Source organism: Choloepus didactylus, chromosome 1 (assembly GCF_015220235.1).
Source record: "Choloepus didactylus isolate mChoDid1 chromosome 1, mChoDid1.pri, whole genome shotgun sequence".
Classification (NCBI taxonomy): Eukaryota; Metazoa; Chordata; class Mammalia; order Pilosa; family Megalonychidae; genus Choloepus; species Choloepus didactylus.
The window spans coordinates 79130274-79157028 of NC_051307.1; the positions used below are offsets into that span (position 1 = coordinate 79130274).

The 26755-nt window shown below is 38.0% G+C and overlaps 1 protein-coding gene across 2 annotated transcripts in view; it reads left to right on the plus strand.

Annotated features, from left to right (window-relative positions):
* SIDT1 (SID1 transmembrane family member 1) overlaps positions 1-26755 on the plus strand; it is a 134787-nt gene that overhangs the window by 33516 nt on the left and 74516 nt on the right. For both annotated transcript variants that reach the window (XM_037839207.1, XM_037839281.1), the window contains exons 2-3: positions 17956-18077; positions 18606-18776. In XM_037839207.1, coding sequence (XP_037695135.1) covers positions 17956-18077; positions 18606-18776 — 293 coding nt within the window. The remainder of the gene's footprint in view (positions 1-17955; positions 18078-18605; positions 18777-26755) is intronic.

The window sequence follows — 26755 nt, forward strand, 5'->3', positions numbered from 1 at the left end:
AAAACCAAAAGTTGGTTCTTTGAGCAGTTCAACAAGGTTGACAAACCCTTAGCTAGACTGTCAAAGTCAGAAAGAGAGAATACCCAAATAAACAAAATAATGAATGAGAGGGGGGACATTACTGCAGATCCTGAAGAAATTTTAAAAAAAATCATAAGAGGATACTATGAACAACTGTACATCAACAAACTAGGTAATTTACAGGAAATGGATAATTTTCTGGAAACACATGAACAACCTAGATTGACCAGAGAAGAAATAGAAGACCTCAACAAACCAATCATAATCAAAGAGATTCAATCAGTCATCAAACAGCTGCCTACAAATAAAAGCCCAGGGCCAGATGGCTTCACAGGGGAATTCTACCAAACTTTCCAAAAAGAACTGACACCAATCTTACTCAAACTCTTTCAAAACATTAAAGAAAATCGAACACTACCTAACTCATTTTATGAAGCTAACATCACTCTAATACCAAAAGCAGATAAAGATGCTACAAGAAAGGAAAACTACAGGCCAATCTCCCTAATGAATATAGATGCAAAAATTCTCAACAAAATACTTGCAAATCGAACCCAAAGACACATTAAAAAAAAATCATACCAAGTGGCGTTCATTCCAGGCATGCAAGGGTGGTTCAACATGAGAAAATCAATCAATGTATTACAACACATTAACAAATCAAAAGGGAAAAATCACATGATCATCTCAATAGATGCCGAAAAAGCATTTGAAAAAAATCAGCATCCTTTTTTGCTAAAAACACTTCAAAATTAGTAATTGAAGGAAACTTCCCCAATATGATAAAGGGCATATATGAAAAACCCACAACCAGCATAGTACTCAACGGTAAGAGGCTGAAAGCGAAAGCCTTCCCACTAAGATTGGGAATGAGACAAGGATGCCCCATGTGCTGGTTTGAATGTATTATGTCCCCCAGAAGAGGCCATGTTCTTTGATGTAATCTTGTGTGGGCAGACATATACTGATTAGATGTAATTCTTTTTGAGTGTTTCCATGGATCTGCGCCCCACCCAACTATGGATGATGACTCTGACTGCATAATTTCCATGGAAGTGTTACCCCACCCATTCAGGGTGGATCTAAATTAAATCACTGGTGCCATATAAATGAGCTGACAAATAGAAGGAACTCAGTGCAGCTGAGAGTGACATTTTGAAGAGGAGCTACAGCCAGGAAGGACACTTTGAAGAATGCACAAGCGCTGAGAGAGGAACTGCAGTTTACAGAGACATTTTGGAGATGGCCTTTGAAAGCAGACTTTTGCTCCAGAGAAGCTAAGAGAGGACAAATGCCCCAAAAGCAACTAAGAGTGACATTTTTGAGGAGCTGAAGCCTAGAGAGGGACATCCTGGGAGAAAGCCATTTTGAAACCAGAACTTGGAGCGGACGCCAGCCATGTGCCTTCCCAGCTAACAGAGGTTTTCCAGATGCCATTGGTCATCCTCCAGGGAAGGTACCTGATTGTTGATGTGTTACCTTGGACACTTTCTGGCCTTACGATTGTAACTGTGTAACCAAATAAACCCCCTTTTATAAAGGCCTATCCATCTCTGGTGTTTTGCATTGTGGCAGCATTAGCAAACTAGAACACCCAGTGTAACCTCTATTATTCAACATTGTGCTAAAAGTTTTAGCCAGAGCAATTCACCAAGACAAAGATATAAAAGGCACCCAAATTGTAAAGGAAGAAGTAAAACTGTCACTATTTGCAGATTATATGATCTTATATTTGAAAAATCCTGAGAAGGCAACCACAAAACTATTTGAGCTAATAGAACAAATTCAGCAGAGTGGTGAGATATAAGTCAGTAATGTACTTATACACTAGTAATGACCTAACTGAAGAGGAAATCAAAAAAATTCCATTCACAATAGCACTAAAAAAGTCAAGTACCTAGGAGTAAACTTAACCAGACTGGTGTATGATGTTTGTCCAGTCACAGATGTCCCCCAACAGTTGTTTCGGACTATATACTAGCTGTTCCTGGCTATATGCTAGTTGTTCCAAAGAACTAACTTAAATTCCGCACCTCCCTACACCACCGTCTTGCCTCATTGTTTTATATATGCCTTTTCCTGAGCATGAACATCCTCCCCACTCCTCTTCTGGCTCTCCAGTCCATTCCTTTCATTGATACCAGAGAGATCTCTTAAAACTCTTCCACTCAAAACCTTCTAGTCACTAGAATGCAGGTTACCAGGGAGTGGGGAGTCAATGGTTAAATTTTACAGAGTTTCTGTTTGGGTTGATTGATCATGAAGTTTTGGTTATGGATGGTTGGTGATGGGAGCACGACATTGTGAATATGATTAAAAGCACTGAATTATATATTTGAATGTGACTAAAAAGAGACATGCCATAGGACTCTACCACACAAACAGCAAACCCTAATATAAACCATGGACTATGTATGGCTAATTGTACAATTACAATACTATTCCTTCATCAATTGTAACAAATGTACCACACTAAGGCAAGGTGTTAATAATAGGGGGTGTGCCGGTGTGAATGTATTATGTCCTCCAAACACCATTATCTTTGATATAATCTTGTGTGGGCGGACCTTTCAGTGTTGATTAGATTGAAATTCTTTGAGTGTTTCTGTGGAGATGTGCCCCACCCAGCTGTGGGTGATGACTCTGATTGGATAATTTGAATGGAGGTGTTGGCCCACCCATTGGATGGGTCTGAATTAAATTACTGGAGCACTATATAAGATTAGATAGAAGGAGCAAGAGGGACACTTGGAAGAAAGCACAGGATCTGCAGATAAGAGAGAGTTTGAAGACAGCCTTTGAAAGCAGACTTGTGCTCCAGAGAAGCTGAGAGAGGACAGATATCCAAAGTATTTGGGAGAAAGCCATTTTGAAACCAGAACTTTGGAGCAGATGCCAGCCACATGCCTTCTCAGCTAACAGAGATTTTCCGGACACCATTGGCCATCCTCCAGTGAAGGTACCCGATTTCTCATGTGTTACCTTGGACACTTTATGGCCTTAAGACTGTAACTGTGTAACCAAATAAACCCCCTTTTATAAAAGCCAATCCACCTCTGGTGTTTTGCATTCCGGCAGCATTAGCCAACTAGAACAGGAGGTATATAGGAACTCTGTATTTTCTGCATATTTCTGTAAATGTACAACCTCTCTAATAAATTTTTAAAATTTGTAATTAAATTTTTAATTTAAAATTTTAATATAAAAACATTTAATTTAAAAAATCCTCTCTAACCATTTCTCTAATAACCCATATCCCTATCGCCTCCAGACAATTGTGAACATGTGCTGTAATGGACCCATACAAGAGTTTCTCTGGAGTATAGTCCCAGGGTTGGTATTGCTGGGTCATAGGTTTCACACTGCCAGATTTTTCTCCAGAATGGCCACATTCTGTGTGGGGATTATTAAAACCAAAACTTGGTATTATACTATTCTTTCTAACCTCTGGTAGATAGAAAGTGGTAGCTCATTGTTTCTCCTTGCATTAGTTTGCATTTCTCTAATCTCTTGTGAAGTTCATCATATATTCATATTTTTTAAAAGCCAGCTTTATTGAGTATAATGTGCATAAATTAATTCACCCACTTTAAGAGTTCAGTGACTTCAGACAAATGTATACACCCATACAAGCACCAACATGATAAAGACACACACACACACGTCTGTATCTATCTGTATAGGGTTTGGAGGATTTTTTGGTTGTTGTTATACAGTTTTAAGATCTGTATAGGCTCAGGTAACTGTCGTCACAATGAGGATACAGAACCATCATGTCACTTCAAAATACAGCCCTTTCTAGTCAGACCCTCCCCCTACACCTATCCCCTGGCAACCACAGATGTGCTTTCTGTGCCATAATTTTGCCTTTTCCGAGACATCATATAAATACAAGTATAGAATATGTAACTTTTTGAGACTGGCTTCTTTCACACAACATAATGTCTTTGAGATTCATCCACGTTGCTGTGTATCAATAGTACCTTCCCTTTTTTTGCTGGGTAGCAATAAAATGTACGTATGTTTCACAGTACTGTTTACCCATTAACTCAGTGAAGGACAGGTGAGCGATTTCCAGTTTTTGGCAAATATGAACAAAGCTGCTATAAACAGCTTTGTTTATATGTATCTATAAACATTTGTGGATAGGTTTTTGTGTGAATGTAAGTTTTCAGTCGTCAGTACTGTTGACAATTTTGGGACCAGATTATTTCATTTTTTCTTCTTCTTATTGTTTTATTTCCACCCCACACTTTCCAGTCCGGATAACTTTTTTGTCATGGGGCGTGATCCTGGGGAACCAGTGAGAGACTGGCTTTATGCTCGAGGAGAGAAACCTCTTGTATTGCAGTGGGCATTGTGAGTTGTTTATCAGCATCCCTAACCTCTACCCACTAGATGTCAGTATCAACACCCCCTCTTGTCCCCAGGTAGTGAAAACCAAAAATGTCTCTAGACATTGCCAGATGTCTCCCGGGAGGCTAAAATCACCTCATTGAGAACCTGTGCTCTAGAGTAAATACCTGGGAGTGGAATTGCTGAATCACATGGTAAGCGTACGTTTAACTTTGTATGAAACTCAAACTCTTTTCCAGAGGGATTGTAAACAGGGCTGAGGAATGAAAACTAAAAAAAAAAAAAAAAAAAAAAAAATAGAGACTGCTTTTTCAGGAAGCTTAGCTGTGAAAGAAAGAACAATAGATCTATAGTTAGAGGAGAATTTTGAATGGAGAGAGGGTTTTATTAAGATTGGAAAGAATAGTGTGTTTAAATATATACTAAATAAACTGAGCTAACAGAAAGGGATAAATTGAAGATACAGTAGAAAAAGGTAATTCATAGTCATAGAAGTTCCTGAAAAAGTTAAAGGGATTGTTTTCAAGGGGAACCAGTGAGAGATTGGCTTTATGTTGGAGGAGAGAAACCTCTTGTATTGCAGTAGGGGGTGGGGGGAAGGTGTGCTGGTTTGAGGCTCTTGAGTACCCCAAAAAAGGCCATGTTCTTTTTTTTCTTTTCAATACATTTTCTATTTATTGAAATGGGGAAAAATACCATGTTCTTTTAATCCATTCCTGTGGGGGCAGGCCTCTTGTAGGTGGGATCTTTTGATTGGGTTATTTCAATTGAGATGTGACCCACCCAATTTGGAATGGGTCTTGATCCTTTACTGGAGTCCTTTTTAAGAATAAAAGACAGATAAAAACAGAGTGCTCTGAGAGAGAAACACCTTGAGAGAGTTTGGAGAGGTGTCCCCGGAGAAGCAAGCAAGGACCCACCGAAGCTCAGAGAGGAGGCCCCTGGAGCCAGAAGCTGAAAACAACCAGACCCAGGAATGAAGGTGCAGCAGTCACCAGCCATGTGCCTTGCTATCTAACAAAGGAACCCCAGATGCCAGCAGCCTGTCTTCAGAGTCATATCATCCTGTTGATGCCTTAACTGGGACATTTTCAAGGCCTTAGAGCTATGAATTTTAAGCTGATAAATCCCTATTGTAAAAGCCAATCCATTTCTGGTATATTGCATCCGGCAGCTTTAGCAAACCGAAACAAAAGAGATGGTGTAGATGTATATAGTTTAGTAGATTTGGTCCTGAGATATGAAGTAATTCCTATCAGACACCTATTTCTGGCTAGTTCTCTCTGGCAATGAGGAAAATGATGGGCAGGGAGAAAGTACATCAATCACTGGGCAGGAAATACCAATAAAATAAAAGGACAAGTGTAATGTGTAATGATCATAACTGAGTGAGTATTTCTAGAATAGGAGAGTAGAATATGAATTTATGACTTTAGAAGTGGAACAAAAATGTCCAGTGGCATGGAACCAGGCAGCTAAAATGGATTAGGTAAGTCCATTGGAGATAAATAAGTTAAAATATTTAATGGATCGTCCATGTAGATATTGATGCCTCCTGCTATGATCACAGGGCTATTGGAAGAGACAATATTGCAAGCCAAGTTGGTGCCAATGTTTTCAGTGAATGGGGGGTGTTTCCAGGAGCTGCAGCCCTTTCCAGTTCCTTCCTTGTTGAAATCCTCTTTTTCTTTGGCATCTCTGATGCCACACCTGCTGATTGTCGCTATTTTTCTCTGTTCACACTTTCTGTCTCCTTTGAATATTTCCCCACATTATATTTCTTCAATTATATCTTTCCTCAGGAATTTATCTCCTGCTGTCTTCCCCATTCACTCTACAGTGCTTCCCTGGTGATTCAGTCCAGGCCTGTGGTGAGTTAGTATTGCTTTACTGCTGACGCTCAAATCTGTCTCCAGGCCAGATCTTTCTCCTGAGCTTTGGATCCTGCCTTCTGCACATTTCCACTTGGCTGTTCTGTACCTCAAATCTGAAAGGTGTTCTCTACTTTCAGTCCTCCATGTGTCAACCACCCTTTGCCACCATCCTGGTCTGGCTAACAATCATCTTTATTTGGACGCTGTTACATCCTCTGCACTGCTCTGTAGGCCCTGCAGTCCCTTCCTCACGTTGAACCCAGAGAGACCTCTTAAAACTCCTCCACTTAAAACCTTTCAAATGCTTTCTGTATTCCTTAGGGTAGAGCCCCAATCTCCCTAAATGGCTTATAAGACTCTTCAGGACTAGTGTCCTTCACACACTTCTTGCTCCAGCCAAACTAATTTTCTCTTAGTTCTTCAAATGTGCTTCTCTCCCTCCCTCTCCTCTCCTTCTTCCCCTTTTTCTCTTATCCTCTTTCCCTTCTGCTCTCCTTCCTTCCCTGTGTCTACTATACTATTCTCCTTGTTTGGTCATTTCCCTTGCCACCCACCTCCCATTTTTCTCATTGATTCCTACTTGTTTAGGGAAATATTCCCTCCAGAAAGTCTATGTCAAGCATTTCCACAGGAACTTGACATTAATGTTGTTGTTTGCTTAATTGGCAGCTTATGCACAAAGCTGATCTCAGTGAGGAGAGCAACTACGTCTACACTGCTTTCTAATGTATCTCATTTGCCAAGGGCAACCCCTGCCACAGGATAAGGAGAAAATAAATATTTATTAAATGAAATAATGTAGTTCATCATAAAATAGCAAGAAACTAAACAGCCTTGCTGTGTATTCCTGGCCTGCCAATTATTATCCTTCTCTTTAATTCTCTCCCATGTTTTTCCTGGAATTGAAATTTTTAATATAAAATTTAGATCATAAACCAAAAAATGAAGGTTGATATACATGCATTTGTGTTTAGGTTATTGTTGGCATAATACAATTGGTGAGATGAGCTCTGCGAATCTCTCTTTTAGAAAAGTGCTCTGTGAATACAAAATGCTAAGAAACTAAACATATTGGAAATGAATAAGTCCCAAGGGGTAAACTGCTCTTTTCAATGAGATGAATTGGCTGTTACAGGCAAGTGGGAAGTCAAGCTGTGAAAGGACATTAATATCATCCTACACAAGATGGACTATATAACCTTTTCCTTTGCCAGGAGCAACTGGGCTTAAAAGTGCATCTCCACACAGGAACAGGCAGTCAGTAACTGACTGATTGATGAATATGTGGGAGAGGAAAAGCACTGCCCCTACCCAAGGCACAGGGGGCAGCTCTGCCTTCTGCTCTGCCTGGTGCTCTGCAGATCACAAGATACAGTCATCCACAGTTTAACGTCTGATTGACATACCAACGAGAGAGGTGGGTAGTCTGGGTGCTACTGTTCAGTTGAGGAAACTGAAGAACAGTGAGATTATGATTTGTCAAGAACGGCCCAGCTATAAGAGCTGACGAGGGCTACGAGATGTTTTGGGTCATGAGAATTGTTTAAAATGGAGAGTGATGAGTATTGTACAACTAAGTGATGATAATGTGAGATATGGATGGATTATTGTGGACATAACATATGCTATGTGAACTTAGGAACCCCCTAATTTATAAGTCAAGCGCTTGATATTGAAGCTTGCTCGGGTGAAACTTATAGTTGTAAAGGAGAGGCTCAGCCCACCTATAATTATGCCTAGGAATCACCTCCAGAGAACCTCTTTTGTGGCTCAAACGTGGACTTTCTCTCTCTATGATTATCTCTGCAAATAATTTCATCACTCTCCCCCTATTGTGGGACAGGACCCCCAAGATGAATGAGTCTTCCTGGTGATGTGGGACATGGATTCTAGGAATGAGCCTGACCCTGGCATTGAGGGATTGAGAATGCCTTTTTGACCAAAAGGGGGAAAAGAAAGGCAACAAAATAAGATTGTAGTGGCTAAGAGAATTCAAATAGAGTCAAGAGGCTGTCCTGGAGGTTATTCCTAGGCAAGTTTCATCTAGATATGCCAAATGACCACAATATGATAAGCCCAAGTCAACAGTGGTCCTGAAAACCTTAAAGAACACCTGGATCCCTATTTGAGACTCTATAAAAGTTTCACTCACTAAGTTTATTCCTCAGAAACTTACATTCTTTAGAGTGCTTCTCTGCCAGCTAAGTCCTAAAGCCCAGAGGCAATAGCCTCTTCAAGAACATCAACTAGATTTGTCCCCTTTGCTCATAAAGTTGACACCCGTTTTCAACATGAAGAGGTTATGGTGGTCACTGCCTAGACATTCCTGAAGATTGGGAAAGTGACAACATGGAATTTAACAAAGGATTATGAATACTGAATCTTTACATAATTTTCTTTTTCTTAGCTAGAGTATTATAACAGCTAGAAGGAAAGAATTGAAGTGGTAAAACTGTAACATAGCATCCTTTGAAATTTGTTCTATAGCTACTTAAATTGCAATTTTTTTGTATATATGTTGTATTTCACAATAAGGAAATAACTGAATCTATGGTACTATAACAACTTTGCAAATTTCCCATGTATCTGCTTGTTAAATCATACTTCAAAAGATATATCCTTTTTGTATATATGTTATATTTCATAATGAAATAATTGACACTGTGGAACTGTAACCTATAACATTCTTTGAAACTTGCTAACTACTTGTTAAATTGCACTTGGAAAGTTATCACTTTTATGTATATATGTTATACTCTACAGTCAAAAATATGACTTAAAAAAACGAAACAACAGCAACAACAAAAAAAAACAGCCCAGCTAACAGATGTTAGTGCCAGAAATCAAATCCGGGTCTCTGTATCTTTCTCCATTACTGTATAAATTTACAGAAGATAGGTTTCCAAGGTCAATAACACTAAGGAATTTTAAACAGCCATATCAGTAACTACAGGAATTATTTTAATGCTTATCTAAAAATAAAAGTATAACCTGTGATTGAAGCAGCTCAGTTCCCTGCAATAGTTGTGAAAAGCTTGGGGTGAAATGTTTTACTTAATAGGACTTTCTAGCCTCTAAAAGGAAAGGGATTCAGAATTGTAAGGCTGCTTTGCTTGGGGGCGGCTGTTTTCATACAACAGTCACATAATGGACTCTCCCAGGAGACCTGCCTTCACTCAGCCTGGCTGTGAAACAAACGCACACACAAAGGGTACAAGCTGGAGATAAGCTGACAATATGGGAAAGGTACAGATTCTTCGAAGGTGATTTTATTGCTTAGAAATCCTACAAACTTAATAACAGAATCTAGGCTAGCTCATTAGTGTTCAATGTAGTACTAGCTTCCTCTGGGTCCCCTGACCATATGAATCACCATTTTCTTTACCAGATTAGAGCAATGGAGAATAGTCCTTGTTTACAAGGCCAAAGACAATGCACGGTTCTGTACCACAGATGGCTGAGACAAAAAGAGAGGCAGCCAGTAGCTGGTTTTTCTTCACCATCATGTCCTGAAATATAGTTCCCATGTGTGTGTGTCTGTGTGTGTCTCTGTAAAAGGAGACTGCAATCAATGAAGTTAGATTAAGAAGGTCATGAATTAGAGTAAGGATAGAGAATGGTAAAATGAGCTAGGAGAGCAATAAGAGAGTGTTTTGATGATTGTATGTTTGCCACATCCCTGAATAACAAAGAGTATATAAGATGAGAGTTGTCTCCCAGAATTGGCAGACAAAAAAGACAGAACATCATGGCTATTTTTATTGTTATTATGAAATATTTTTTATATATAAGCCAGTATATAAAGCAATGGAACAAGCACCTATGTACCCACCAGTAGACTTAAGAAGACTAGTTCCTTGTTTACTCCTACCCTAATTCTTTTTTTTACTTCTATTCCCAAAAGTAACTGAAGATGGGAGACAGTTCTTGATGGGCCTCTTGTGTTTCTGCAAATCCTGCTGAGTTGTCCTCGACTATCATTTCAAGGATGCTTGTATAGAGAACAGCTTTGGAAAATAGAGACAAATCTGTTATGAATATAGAGACAAATCTATCATAAAAGATTTGGGTTCCTTAAGCTCAGGGTTCCTCCCTTGTAATGCAGCTCTCCGTATGTGTAGGCATCAATCTGGGTCCACTTGCATCACATTCCTGGTACTTGAGGGCAATATGCCGAGGCTAGTGCTGCTTGCTCTGATGTGAGTAATAAAGTGCTTTGTCTCTGACCCAGGAGTCTTGTGTCTTCTACCAGCATCCATGAAACTAGCAAATAGGGTAAAATCTCAGATTCTCCAAGGTTCTTGAAAACCGTTATCTTAAATTTGATGTTGATCATTTCCATGTATGTATCTATATTTTGCTAAAGATGTATATTTCCAATAATACAGTATTATTTTGCTTGTTTACAAGATTTATGTGAAAGGGGATGTAGTATGCATCCTTCAGCCACTTGTTCTTTCTCACAGATTATCTTCTTGAGATTTATCCATACCAATCCATTTTCTAATTCATTCATTTAAAATACTGTATAGCATTCCATTGTATGACTGCAATTTATTTATTCATACTCCTGTTATTTTGATAATTTATGTGGCCATTAAGGTTGTTTCCCAAATTTTATTATTGCAACCAATGCTTACAATGAACACCCTTGTTTATGATTCCTTGTGCATATGCAAGAGTTTTTTGTGTGTGGGGGGAGGGTACAAAAGTAGGAGTGGACATGCTGGAATGTAATGTGAGCTCATTTTCAACTTAGTATATATTGCCAAATTGCTCTCTAAAGTGATTGTACCAAATGACATTTCACAAGCAGTATACAAGATTCCTGTTTCTCCACATCCTTGCAAACATTGTATTGTCACACATTTAAGGTTTTACCTTTCTGTTGGATGTAAAACAATGAACATCTTTACATATGTACTTTGGTAATTTTTTTTCCTCCTCTTTGGTTGGTTTTGATATCCTTTGCCCATTTCATTTTTCTATCGGGTTTTTGTGTTTTTCTTATGAATTTTAAGGATTCTTTACATATTCAAAATACTAATGTTTTAACTATTACTCATATACAAATAATATCTCTTCATCTGTGGCTTGTTTTTTCCCTTCATTTCTGGTGTTAGTATAGCTTTTTGAGTCTATGGTAGACAAATAGGAGAAGCCTCTACCCATGGTGGAGGCAGGGATTCAAAATGATGATAGCAGATTCTGACCAAGCATTGTATGGAGACTGGGACTCAGGAAGGTTGGGCTCTAGTCATGATTCTTCTATAGCTGAGTATCTGTGGGAAAGTCACATCACCTCTATGGTTCAGGCTCCTGGTCTATAAATGGGAGAGTTGGACTAAAGATCTCAGTGAGTACTTTCCTAGATGTAATGTTCTCTAATGCTATAAGTCAAGGTCATATGTGCCAAGCAGGCAACAGCAGGACCTAAGTGGAAGAGCCTAACTTTTCCATAATTTAGGAAGTAACTGTCTGGCCTCTGTTACTTTCTCTGCCATCCCCACCTGAGTAACCACTTTCTCCCTTTAAGCCCGTTAGTACTTGCTCCCATTTCTACCATAACATTCATCACATTATGCTCTTATTGGTGGGGGAAGGTGTTTCAATTTATGCCTCTGACTAAATTGTGAGCACTTCAAAGACAAGGTTTCCTTTAGTTTATCCCCAGCATCAATGATAGCTCCTGACTCAGGGTAGATCCTCAGTGAATGTTTGATGAATGATGGAGGTAGAAGGAGGGGGAAGTTCTTTGGGCAAGCAAGCTTTAGCCTGGTTGTTACTGTGAGGGTTTTATTTTTAATAGGTGGATTTGCATGTATAGATAGTTGATTGCATCTATGGCTGATTGCATCTATAATCAACAAAGGAGATTGCCCTCAGCAATGTGGGGAGTTTCCTCATCCAATCAGAAATTGGAGCCAGAACTGAGGATCTCAGAAGTCAGAAAGAAGAATTTCTGCTTCTACTTCAGCCAGACAGCTTCTCCTGGGGAATTCAACTCACCGTCATGAGATTCCAACTTGCCAGCCTGCCCCACAGAATTCAGACTTTCCAGACCCCACAGTCGTGTGAGCCAATTCCTAGAATAAATCTCTTAATATATAAAAATATATATCCTGTATATCCTGTCTTCTGTCAGTTTTGTTTCTCTGGAAACTTTCTCTGGAGAATTCTAATATACCAATGAACACAACAGAGTTACTAAACACTTACACATGAGGGAAAGGAACCACCCACCAATACTATTTTTTCTGTGTTACAGAAGAGTTAGTTTTTCATGATCATACAGGAAAACAGTGGAATTCTTAATAATGGTAACCAGTGATTTCTTATTCTTAATCTGCTGTTCCAACTAATAGAATCTACCAACTCATTATTTGAGCAATAATAAACTAGACTTTGAATTAAACTAATTTTCATCATTTTTATGCAACCGAGGTATACTACTTATAATTTTGAACTTTTCCCTACTGGCACATTCTAAAAGATTAAAAAGGGTGACTCTAAGTTTTAAGGCCTTTCAAAATGGTGAGCTATATAATATCAAAGATGGAAGTACTTAAATAATTTTTCTCTTTTATCTGTAATGCAATTCCCTGCTTGCTGTAAACTGAAAGAAAAAATTATCTATACAATGAAATTGCTCTTGTTGTCATGACAACTGGAAAAAGCAACAGGCAGGGAAATCCTGGCTCTTAAGAACAGTCTGTTACAAGGTGTGAGACTCCATTATGCATGTCCTTCATTTAACTTTGCCTTTACACAGCTTGCTCCATTGTTGTAAAAGTAATTCAATTTTCTTAGCTGCATGTTAGCCTCTGGAAAGGCAAAGCACATTTTGAACAGGGCTCTTTATCCTTTCCTGGGGATAATCCATTATCTGTTCAGCTTGAAAAACCGCCCAGTGTCTTCTATCCTCTACTCTAATATATATTTTTGCAATTTATTATGTCAGTATCTCTGAGTTTGTTTTTATTATAACTAGTAATTCAATAATAAAAAAGAAAGTAGATTACAAAACCAGACCATGGATAAAATTAGGGCATAGAGATGAAGAGTGGCATGGGAATAAATACATCTGTCATAATCTGCTCTGGTCTTCTCCTAGCAGACCTCCTTTCTGTCTGCCCAACATCAGCCCTGCCAGACACCACCTTTCAGATGTGCTAGTAACATTGCTGATTTCACAGTTGCTCATCTCATAATAATCGGCAGTTGGGAAGTTGCTGGCAAAAGGGGTCATCTATGGAGAAATCCATAGATAGCTTCTTTGAAATAGTACTTCCCATAGTGTGGACCCAAACCATGTATACCAGAATCATCCAGCAAAAAATATGTCTAAGTTCTGTTCCTGATTGCTGAAATGTTCTGTTCCTGATCCCCAGAAATGATGGGAGTGGACTAGAAGAATTTGAATTGTTTAAAAAAAAACCACTGAAATTTGAGAATCGCTGCTGTTGTGCAAAGTGTGAAAAGAAATTAAATCCCCTTTGACACTAAGCGTGGAGAGGATGGCATCCTGGTAATGAAAAGGAAAGCAGACAAATTAAAGATGGAGCTTGCCTATTTCACAGCTTTCCTTAAGTTTTACTTCAGTTCTAACTACTTCATATTTAAGCCAGACTAAAATGTGTTCTAAAAGCATGAACTGTGTATGCTAATGAATATTTGTGTTTAAAACATCAAAACTGATGCTACTTCTAACTTAATTCATTCTGCCAGACACTGGGGATGCCAAAGATGGAATTAGCAGCTTCCTAGAAGAGACAGGCAGAAAAATTAACAATTAAAATTCAATGTGGTCTGTACAACACAAACAGGGAACCCTTATGTAAACCATGGACTATAGTTAATAGTAGAATTATATTAATACCCTTTCATTAATTGTTTCATCTATTGCAAGATGTTAATAATAGGGAGGGTATATAAGAACGCTGTATTTTCTGCATGATTTTTCAGTAAAACTACAACTATCTCTCTAAACAATAAAATTCAGTGTGGTCCACAGTGAGATACCATTTCACACCCACTAGGATGACTATAATAAAAAATATGGACAGTAACAAGTGTTGATGAGGATGTGAAGAAATTTGACCCTTGTTCATTGCTGGTAATATAAGTTTCTGAAATAAAAAATAGTTCAGTCTCTTTGGAAAACATTTTGGCAGTTCCTCAAAAGGTTAAACATGGAGTTTAACTTCTTGACCAAAATGGAGAAGAGAAATGAAACAAAATAAAGGGGGAAGAGAAATGAAACAAAATAAAGTTTCAGTGGCTGAGATTTCAAATAGAATCGAGACGTCATTCTGAAGGTTATTCTTATGTGTTATATAGATATCCCTCTTTAGTTTTTAGTGTATTGAAATAGCTAGAAGGAAATACCTGAAACTGTTGAACTGCAACCCAGTAGCCTTGATTCTTGAAGATGATTGTGTAACTATGTAGCTTACGTGTTGTGACTGTGCTGTTAACATCACCAGAGCCTTTTAAAACTCCATTGCAACACCCTATAGACCTAAGTCTTTGTAAGCCACCCCTTGGCACTCCTCTCTCTTTTTTGTGCGGTTCACTTTCCACCGCCTGCCGCAACGGTGAGACCATCATCTCCTGTCAGTAAGTCCCAATTAAACCTATGTCCACTTCCGTGCCTTGTGTGTTCTTCAGTCTTAGGGCTAAGCTGTGTTGGAACACCTATTATGTTTTTGGAGTAATTTGTTGTGAAGCAAAAGGTAACTGCTACACTAGACAATGATCATCTATGGCTGCTGAAATCAAGGCTAATAGGGAACTTTATAATAAAGGGATCAGGCTAAGAACACTTAAACCCACTAATCCATCTTAACATGACAGAACAGCAAAGTATCAACCAGTCAGTATGTACTTCCTAAGGGATATAGTAAGAAATAGTCATTATTTCCTATGACCATTCCTGCCGCCCCCATCCACCCCAAAAAAGGGAATTTGAATCTAATCAAGCCTCTAGTTCTATTAGTTTACAGGAAATACAAGAGATAAAGGAAACATAAATGACATCACAGGGTGCAATCAGGAAAATCTGGAATGTGGGTAATTCTAAAGCACAAATGAGTGGTCTCTTTAATAAATTAATGGCACCACCTCCTCTCCCCCCAAAAAAGAAAGAAAAGAGGGACTAATAGCTTTAGATTAAAAGAAAATCAAAAGACATCAACCAAATGCAATTTGTAGATATTAGTTGTACCCAAATTCTTTTAAAAACTGAAAACAGCAAATTTTGAAACAATTGAAATTCAGATAACTCCCGAATATTACATGATTTTAAGGCATTATTATTTATTTAGTTAGATCAGATAATGGTATTTTTTACGTTAAAAAGAAGAGGCCTTATCTCTTAGAGTTATAGATTGAACAGATGAAATGACATGATCTTTGGTATTTACTTATAACAATCCAGTGGAAGTGTGTGTGGGAAATAGAGGGCATAAATGAACTAAAACGATATGTTGGTTAATAATTATTAAAGCTTGATGATAACTGCATGATTGTGATGGATAAGTTAATGTGTCAGCTTGACTGGGTTATGGTGCCTGGTTGTTTGGTCAAGCAAGCACTGGCCTGATTGTTACTGTGAGGATATTTCATGGATTTAAATCATCAGTCAGTTGATTGCATCTGTGGCTGATTTCATCTATAATCAACAAAGGAAACTGCCTTTAGCAATGAGAGAAGTCGCATCTAATCAGTTGAAGACCTTAAAGGGAGAACCGATGATTTCAGCAATCAGAAAGAAGAATTTCTGTCTTTACCTCAGCCAGCCATCTTCTCCTGGGAACTCATCAAAACCTTCATTGGAATTCCCGGCTTGCAGCCTGCTCTACAGAATTTGGACTTGCCAAATTTCTGTAATAAATTCCAATTTATATTTATATAAATTTCCAATTCCTACAATATTTATAGGAATAAATTTTTATAAAAATTTATAATTTATAAAGACAATTCCTATAATAAATCTCATAATATTTATATGTATCCTGTAGATTCTGTTTTCCTGGAGAACTCTGACTAATACAATGAGGATTCATTATACTATTCTCTTTACTTTGGAATAAATATGGAATTACCAAGTCACTGAAAACCAGGGGAATGACAAGATGAAATTGGCATTTTATGGGATGCAGTCCCTGAGATAGGAAGATTAGATAGGGGACAGTCAAGGGGGGTCACAGTGATAAAGGACTGAGCTCTGAGAGTGTAACTGGGGATGAAGGAGAAGGTCTGGGTATGGACATTATAAAGGAGGTAACCTATTGAGTGAGGGAGCTAAATAAGTGGGAATCAAGGCTGACTCTCAGGCTTGAATAAATGGCTATATGGTGGGGCCATTCACCAAGTAAGGGACTTCAGAAGAAATTAAAGTTAGAGGTGAAGTGAGTGATAGCATCAATTTCAGATAGGAGTACCTGTGAATTTGAGGTAATTGTGGAACATCTAGAGCTTAGAAAAGAGGTCTGTCCATGAGAAAAGGCATCAGCAATTATCAGCTGCAGCATAATTTCCATGGAAACATCTAGAATGTAGGCACAAAAGAAAGACACTCTCTTCATGAGATAGAACTTTTCTTATTGAATTAATAAACTACTCTTGGACTGTTTTAACATTAAAAAACCAAAGTAGTGGCTTGATCAAGGAGAATGACAGAAGAAAACCAAATTGTAGTGTATGACATCCATGCTGGTCTGTTTCCTCACGATTTTCATTTTGAATGTATGAAAGGTCTTCGGAGGTTAACTACTGGATTTTCTTGTTTTATTTTGTTTCCCGTAATAAAGGATTTTCAAGACAACGCTAAGGCTTTAATTCATTAGAACAAAATTTTCATACGGAACATCAGATTTCACTTTTTCTTCTTAACCCTGCCTTTATTCCATTTTGTTCTCTTCTATGTTGCCTATGATATATTAAAAATTGAAGGAATACACCAAAACCATCTAGATCCAGAGCCACAGTTCAATTTCCTCTCTTTAAAGAATAGCCATGATAGGGTTAAATCCTTCGGTTGATGTGTATTCAGAAGAAACCGTGGAGCTACTGATATAAAAAAGCATTTTGTGTCAGGAATTGATTTACCCTTGAAGCAGAGCAAAGAGAAAAATAATCAGCACTTGTGGTTATCTGTTCTGTGGGAGCATCATGGTTTGTTGTTGGTAGAAGCATCAGGCCATCTGTTAGGCTTTAACAAAATGTTGCAACAACATTTTGGTTTGAAGCAAAGAATGATTTACGAAACCAAAATTAAAGTTTGTTCCCTATTAAGTATCTTTAGGTCTTTTTAAAATATATTTATATCTCCAGCATTTAGATTCAATTAATATCAGAAACATATAAATCTCTTCTTTCTACTCTGGGCTCATTCTCAAAATCTTATATTGAATGCACAGTTCAAACTCATCAGCCTCCCATTTGAATCCTCCATAATTTGGCTTCACCCAACACCAATTAAATCAACATCTCAGATGGCTGGACCCAGGCCTCAGTATTTTTTAAATCTCAAGATGTAGTTAAGGTTGAGACCCATTATGGATAATAACATGAATAAGGAAGGGGGGGGAGGCATTTGGATTATGTATTGTGAGAAACAAATGGCATAAATTAGTTTTTAGTATAGCAGAGAGAGAGAGAGAGAGATTTTCATTACCCCTTTCTGTGCCCTCTCTCCCAGGTCAGCGCTGTGCGGGTGTACGTGAACAGTTCCTCTGAGAACCTCGAGTACCCAGTCCTCGTCGTGGTTCGCCAGCAGAAAGCAGTGCTGTCTTGGCAGGTTCCTCTGCTCTTCCAAGGACTGTAAGTGGGTCTTTTCCCAGACAACTTCACAACGTTGGTTTCCTTCCATGTCTAAGACCTTAACTGATCTCTTCCCTAGTGAAAGCAGAAATCGAACATGTGGAATGTTCAGATTTTATGAAAGCTGAGTGCAGTGACCATGGGGCGTACCCCCATCTGCTTAGCTCTGCTCAACTTCCATCCTCTTTGAATTTCGGATAATCACTCTGCCTAGACTTGCAGCACCTGGAAGATCTTTCCCCCTTTAAATTCTATCCAGAATGTTCTGTAGTTCTGGTGAGATAATGATTCATCCACCAAGGACAGAGCTAGGCCCATTCTGAAAAAAATGCCTATGGAGTGTTCATTTTTCATAAAATAATATTTATTGAGCATCACTAAGTTGCTCTATCAGTAGATCCATTCTGAAATTTAAAACATGACTCAAAAACAAATGAGGGAAGAAGTGAATGAGATGGGGTTTCTCCCTGCTTGGTCACTGAGTCTCTTTCTTGTTCTTGCTATTTTTCCCTCCCTTGGCTGCTACAGATACCAGAGGAGCTACAATTACCAGGAAGTGAGCCGCACTTTATGTCCCTCAGAAGCAACCAATGAAACAGGACCTTTGCAGCAACTGATATTTGTTGATGTAGCATCCATGGCACCACTGGGTGCCCAGTACAAGCTGCTGGTTACCAAGATCAAGCACTTCCAGCTCCAGTAAGCAAGACTCATTGTGGCCTTTCCCTCTTTACTTGTCTGCTCTTCCCGTGCTTATGGATGCTCAATCCAGTTTTCATCTTTACAGATTAGAACTCTAGAAGAAAATTATCCACTTTGCATATTATTTAACCTCCTGAATTCTTCTTCCCATAGTTGAGCAGCAAAATCCTAACCTAAACAATAATAAGAGCAGTTGACCTCATGAGGTCTGTCTGAGGGCCTTGCCCTTTCTGTGGTCCAGGCAAGAGTCACTGATGACTGAATGCTTTTGTATTACTAACTAGTGCCACTCTCCTGAAAGAAAAAAATGTATTTATATTTTAAGGAAGATCTTAAGCTATTTTTCTTATCCTTATTGCTATTCTACTTTTCTTCTTCCAGCTTAGGAATGTTTGAAGTAGAAAATAATATATGGCTTTGTCCTTTGTGCAAAAACTAATGACTATTTCTTCCTTCTCTTCACCACCTCCATCCTTTGAAACCAAATCAGATGGGATACAGCATCTCAAATTGCTCATATTATAGGTGGGGTATAGTTAATCCAGTTGGGAGCTGTGGTGCTTTGAAGCTGTAGGTACCCCAGAAAAACATGTTCTTAAACCTAATCCATTCCTATGGGTGTGAACCCATTGTAAGTAAGATCTTTTGATGAGGTTACTTCAGTTAAGGTGTGACCCACCTCAATCAGGATGGGTCTTAATCCTATTGTTGGAATCCTTTAAAAGAGAAGGAGATTTAGACAGCAAGAGAGAAGCCACAGGAAGTACTAAGCTGAGCTTCAATGGAACCCAGAAGAGAAGGGAGAGCTCAGGGGACGCCTCCATGAACACTGCCATGTGACAAGCTAAGGACCAATGATAGCAGGCAACCAGCCCCAGAACGCCAGTCTTCAGGAAGAAAGCATGGCTTTGATGATGCCTTGGTTTGGACTTTCTTTTAGCCTCAAAGCTATGAGCAAATAAATTCCAGTTATTTAACCCAACCCATGATATTTGCTTGAGCAGTCCAGGAAACTAAATGGGGGCATTGTCTCCAAAAGATCTGTTCTCTCCCAGAGGTTAGGCTAAATTATTTTATAAATCTGTGTGAAAATTTAAACAGAAAGGCTGAGGTTATTCCTTAATAAGGCCACAAACTTCAGAGACTTGTCTTCCCTAGCTCAAGGCTTTGCAGAGTGCAAACCATTTTCTCCCATCTGAATGTTTTAAATAAATTTTAAAAGAAAATATCACAAAATTGGTTGTTTTAAAATTAGAATTTCTACTCATCAAAAGGCATCATTAAGAGAGTAAAAAGACAGGCCATAGACTAGGGAAATATATTTGCAAAACACGTAACTGACAAAGAGGTCATTTGCAAGATATGTAAAAAACTCCTACAAATCAAGAAGAAATAAACAAGAAAAGACAGGCAAGCTCCTGGCTGCTGTCCTCATTTGCCACCCATTCTTCAGCGGCTCTGACCTCCTGTGGGGGAGAACCCTGGAGCCCATGAGTCTGGACCCTGCTCAGGATGGGGGCTGGCACCCAGGTGGGTGTGAGTCTGGGTCCCTACTGGTCCAGTCTCAGCTTCACTACAGCAAAATGTTATTTTTGAGGTGAAATGAGGAATGTCAGGAGCAGAAACTGCACTTGAGGAAACAATCCTGTGTCCTGAACCTCTTACTAGATCTTTGGAACAGAAGAGTTTCAGAAGGAGAATCAATTTTTATATTCACTCAATGAAAAAAACGTACACATCTAATCTCAACAGGATGGTTCCAGCATCAAAAATGGATACTCCTCTACACTTTTTCAAGAACAGAGGAAAAAACAAAAACAAAAACAGGAAGAGTAAGGCTCTATCCTAGCAAAAGAAGAGAATGGAATAGAAACAATACATGAAGAGACAGTAGCTGAGAAATTTCCCACATCTAACAACAACAACAAAAAAAATCAAGCTACACATTCAGAAAGCACTAGAAACCCCCAAAAGGACAAAAACAAAGAAAACCATTCTTGGGAACAGCACTATAAAACCACCAAAATATAAGATACAGAAAAAAATCTTAAAAGCAGCCAGAGAAAAATGACAGATTACATTCAATAGGCAAATAAAATGAACAGGTAAGTTTGTAACTTTTTAAAAGAAGCCAAAGACAATGGAATAACATTATTAAGGAACTGAAAGAAATTACCTGTCAACTTAAAATTTTATATCCAGAAAATATGTCCCTCATAAGTGAAGGTGAAGGAAATATTTTCAGATGAAAACAAACTGAGAAAATTTATCTTCAGCAGACCCACACTGAAAGAAATACCAAAGGACATTCTCTGGAAGAAGAAAAACTCAAAAGTCATAAATGTAGAAAAGAAGAAACAAAAAACAACAGAAATAAAGAACGAGAGAGAGTAAATACATAGGTAAACATAAATTAGTATTGATTGTATGAAAAAATAATACTAATGGAGAAATTAAGAATTAACAAATAATTAAGATGACTGAATCATTATATAGATGCCTTTTGCTTACTTTCTAGTATGTCGTAGAAAAGAAAATACCTGAAATTACTGAAACCCGCTGAACCGTAACCCGGATGCCTTGATCTCTGATAATGATTGTATAACTATATGACCTTTATCTTGTGATTTTAAAAACCTCAGGACTGGATCTACTTCTAGCTCGTTATCCTGTTTTACAACTGTAGAATCTTATGACCACAAAAAACAGTCCCTATTGTTTATTAGTGAAGGAACTTAAGTCAGCCCAGAACTAACCCTCCCCAGTTCCTAAGTTATCTTACTAGACGAGCTAGATCTAACCAAAATTGGCCTGCCTGACATTCACAGTAGCTTAAAAGTTAATTTATGAGACCTATACCTTATTATAATACTAAAAATCACATTCATCATCATATTAAGGTCACCATTTTTTTACATATGTTCTGTGACTAAGAATGTAATCAGTCTGCACATGCTAATAATTAGATCATCTCTAACTTTTTCATCTAGAGCCATTATACTCGTTATCCTAAAACCCACCCACTTTTGATACTATAAAACTATCAGAATTACTGCAGTCTGGGGAGACAGATTTTAGGCCAAAGGCCATCTGTTCTCCTTGCTTCCAGTAGCAAGCATGCAAAAAATTCTTTCTCCCTTTGAAACCCCAGGATTTATGGCTTGGCTGTTATGTGCATTGGGCAAAGAATCTTGTTTGATCAGTATCACTACTGCATTGTGGAGTTTTAAAAAATGTATATATACTTGTGTATATATATATATTTGTGTATATATATACACACACACGTGTCATACATACATACACATATATGTCATACATATATATTCATATATATGTATGACGATACTAACACAAAACTCAGGAGGAGATAAAGTATTTTAAACCCTAAAATTGGTAGGAAGTGGTTAAAGTGCTAATTTATACTACATTATATTATGTCAAAAATACATGTTGAAATATATAGGGTACTCACTGAAAGAGTAGTAAAAGAACATAAAACTAACAAGCCAATATAGGAGAAAGTTGAATCTATTTTTTTTTATTTAGATTGTTCACATTCCATACAATTATCCAAAGATCCAAAGTGCACAATCAATTGCCCATGGTATCATCATGCAGCTGTGCATCCATCACCACAATTAATTTTTTTTAATTTTTAGAACATTTTCATTACTCCAGAAAAGAAATAAAGACCAAAAAAAAGGAAACATAAATCCTCCCATACCCCTAACCAGCCCCCCTCTATTATTGACTCATAGTATTGCTATAGTACATTTGTTACTGTTGATGAAAGAATGTTAAAATACTACTAACTGTAGTATACAGTTTGCAATAAGTATACTTTTCTCCCTATATGCCCCTCTATTATTAACTATTAGCTATAGTGTCATACATTTGTTGTATGAAAGAGATTTCTAGTATTTGTACAGTTAATCATGGACATTGTCCACCACAGGATTCACTGTTTTATACATTCCCATCTTTTAACCTCTGACTCCTTCTGGTGACATACGTGACTCTGAGCTTCCCTTTCCACCACATTCACAAACCATTCAGCACTGTTAGTTATTCTCACAACGTGCTATCATCACCTCTGTCCATTTTCAAACACTTAAGTTCAACCTAGCTGAACATTCTGCTCATAATAAGCAATCACTCCCCATTCTTTAGCCTCATTCTATATCCTGGTAACTTGTATTTCATGTCTATGAGTTTACATATTACAATTAGTTCATATCAGTGAGACCCTGCAATATTTGTCCTTATGTTCTGACTTATTTCACTCAATATAGTGTCCTCAAGGTTTCTTCATCAACCCATGTTTTAAAGATGGTTTTGTTCACACCCCATACATTCCATCCTAAGTAAACAATCGTAGGTTCCCTGTATAGTCACTCATTTATGTATTCACCACCCTCACCACTGTCTATATAAGGACATCTCCATTTCTTCCACAAATAAGGAGGAAGAGTCAAACAAGGTAGAGAGACAAAAGAAAAAGAAAAAATGAAGAGAAAAAAACAAAACAAAACAAAACATGACAGCTAGGAAGCAACAAAAGGAAAGATAGCATTACACTAAAGTAAGATAAATAGATAACATCACCAATGCGAAGAGCCCCATACCCCTCCCTTATGTCCTTCTCTTGTATGCATGTAGCTTTGGTATATTGCCCTTGTTACGTTAAAGGAAGCATAATGCAATGTTTCTGTTAATTATACTCTCTAGTTTGCACTGATTGTATTTTTCCTCCAATACCACCCCATTTTTAACACCTCACAATTTTGACATTCATTTGTTCTACTTCATGTAAAACATATTTGTACCTTTTATCACAATCATGGAGCACCCTAGGTTTCCTTGAGTTACACAGTTCCAGTCTTTTATCTTTCATCTTTCCTTCTGGTGCCCCACATGCTCCTAACCTTCCTCCTTCAACCATACTCAAAGTCAACTTTGTTTAGTGTAGCCACATTGCTATGCTACTATCTCCCAAAATTGTGTTCCAAACCTCTCACTCCCGTCTTTTCCTTTCTATCCATAGTGCTCCTTTTAGTGTTTCCTGTAGAGCAGGTATTTTATTCACAAACTCTGTCACTGTCTGTTTGTCAGAGAACATTTTAAGCTCTCCCTCATATTTGAAAGACAGTTTTGCCAGATATAGGATTCTTGGTTGGCAGTTTTTCTCTTTCAGTATCATAAATATATCACACCACTTCCTTCTTCCCTATCGTTTCTACTGAGAAATCTGCACTTAGTCTTATTGACCTTCCTTTCTATGTGATGGATTGCTTTTCTCTTGCTGCTTTCAGGATTCTCTCTTTGTCTTTGACATTTGATAATCTGATTATTAAGTGTCTTGGCGTAGGCCTATTCAGATCTATTCTGTTTGGGGTATGCTGTGCTTCTTGGATCTGTAATTTTATGTCTTTCATAAGAGATGGGAAATTTTCATTGATATTTCCTCTATTATTGCTTTGCCCCTTTTGCCTTCTCTTCTCCTTCTGGGACACCAATGACACGTACATTCCTGTATTTCATGTTGTCATTCAATCCCTGAGATGTTGCTCATATTTTTTCATCCTTTTCCCTGTCTGTTCTTTTGTGTGTAGGCTTTCAGGCATCTTGTTCTACAGCTCCTGAGTGTTCTCTCCTGCTTCTTATCTGCTGTTGTATGTCTCCATTGTGTCTTTCATCTCTGGTGTTGTGCCTTTCATTTCCATAGATTCTGCCAGTTGGTTTTTTTTTTTTTTCCCCCACATATTTCATTTGGTTGTTTATTTATTTATCTATTTTTCCTTTTTAATTTTTATTGGGATTGTTCAGATACCATACAATTATCCAAAGATCCAAAGTGTACAATCACTTGCCCCTGGGTACCCTCATACAGCTGTGCATCCATCACCACACTTAATTTTTGTTCAATTTTTAGAAACTTTTCATTACTCCAGACAAGAAATAAAGTGAAAGATGAAAAAAGAAAAAAAGAAAAGGAAACTCTAATCCTCCCCTATCTCTAACCACCCCCCCCCTCAATTGTTGACTCGTAATGTTGGTATAGTACATTTGTTACTGTTTATGAAAAAATGTTGAAACACTACTAACTGTAGTATATAGTTTTCAATAGGTATATATTTCTTCCCTATATGCCCCTCTATTATTAACTTCTAATTGTATTGTCATACATTTGTTCTGGTTCGTGGAAGCAATTTCTAGTATTTGTACAGTTGATCATGGACATTGCCCACCATTGGATTCAGTTTTATACATTCCCATCTTTTGACCCCCAACTTTCCTTCTAGTGTCATCTATGACTGAGCTTCCCCTCTCCACCTAATTCACACACCATTCAGCACTGTTAATTATTCTCACATCTTGCTACCAACATGTCTGTTCATTTCCAAACATTTAAGTTCATCCTAGTTGAACATTCTGCTCATACTAAGCAACCGCTCCCCACTCTTAAGCCTTGTCCTGTTTCTTGGTACCTTATATTTCATGTCTTTGAGTTTACATATTATAATTAATTCCTATCAGTGAGACCCTGCAATAATTATCCTTATGTGTCTGGCTTATTTCACTCAGTATATTGCCCTCGAGGTTTTGTCATCAACCCATTTTTTTTTAATATGGTTTTGTTCACTCTCCATACATTCCATCCTAAGTAAATAATCAATGGTTCTCTGTATGGTCATATATTTATGTGCTCACCACCTTCACCACTATCTATATAAGGGCATCTACATTTCTTCCACAAGGCAGGAGGGAAAGTCAAAGAAGGTAGAGAGGCAAAAGAAAGAGGGAAAAAAAGTGACAGCTAGGAAGCAGCAAAAGGAAAAATAACCTTAAATCAAAGTGGAGTAAGGAGTCAGACAACACCACCAATGTCAAGTGTCTAACATGCCTCCCCTATCCCCCCCTCTTATCTGCATTTACCTTGGTATATCACCTTTGTTACATTAAAGGAAGCATAATACAATGATTCTATTAGTTACAGTCTGTAGTTTATGTTGATTGCATCACTCCCCCAATGCCTCCCCATTTTTAACACCTTGCAAGATTGACATTTGCTTGTTCTCCCTCATAAAAGAACATATTTGTACATTTTATCACAATTGTTGAACACTCTAGATTTCACCAAGTTATACAGTCCCAGTCTTTATCTTTCCTCCTTTCTTCTGATGTCTCACATGCTCCCAACCTTCCTCTCTCAACTGTATTCATAGTTATCTTTGTTCAGTGTACTTACATTGTTGTGCTACCATCTCCCAAAATTGTGTTCCAAACCACGGACTCCTATCTTCTATCACTCTGTAGTGCTCCCTTTAGTATTTCCTGTAGGGCGGGTGTCTTGTTCACAAAGTCTCTCATTGTCTGTTTGTCAGAAAATACTTTGACCTCTCCCTCATATTTGAAGGACAGCTTTGCTGGACATAGGATTCTTGGTTGGCGGTTTTTCTCTTTCAGTATCTTAAATATATCACACCACTTCCTTCTTGCTTCTATGGTTTCTCCTGAGAGATCCGCGCATAGCCTTATTAAGCTTCCTTTGTATGTAATGGATCGCTTTTCTCTTGCTGCTTGCAGGATTCTCTCTTTGTCTTTGACATTTGATAATCTGATTAAGTGTCTTGGCATAGGCCTATTCAGATCTCTTCTGTTTGGAGTACGCTGCGCTTCTTGGATCTGTAATTTTATGTCTTTCATAAGAGATGGGAAATTTTCATTAATTATTTCCTCTATTATTGCTTCTGCCCCTTTTTCCTTCTCTTCTTCTTCTGGGACACCAATGATACATACATTACTGTACTTTGTTTCATCCTTGAGTTCCCGGAGATGTTGCTCATATTTTTTCATTCTTTTCTCCATCTGCTCCTTTGCATGTAGGCTTTCAGGTGTTTTGTTCTCCAGTTCCTGAGTGTTTTCTTCTGCCTCTTGAGATCTGCTGTTGTATGTTTCCATTGTGTCTTTCA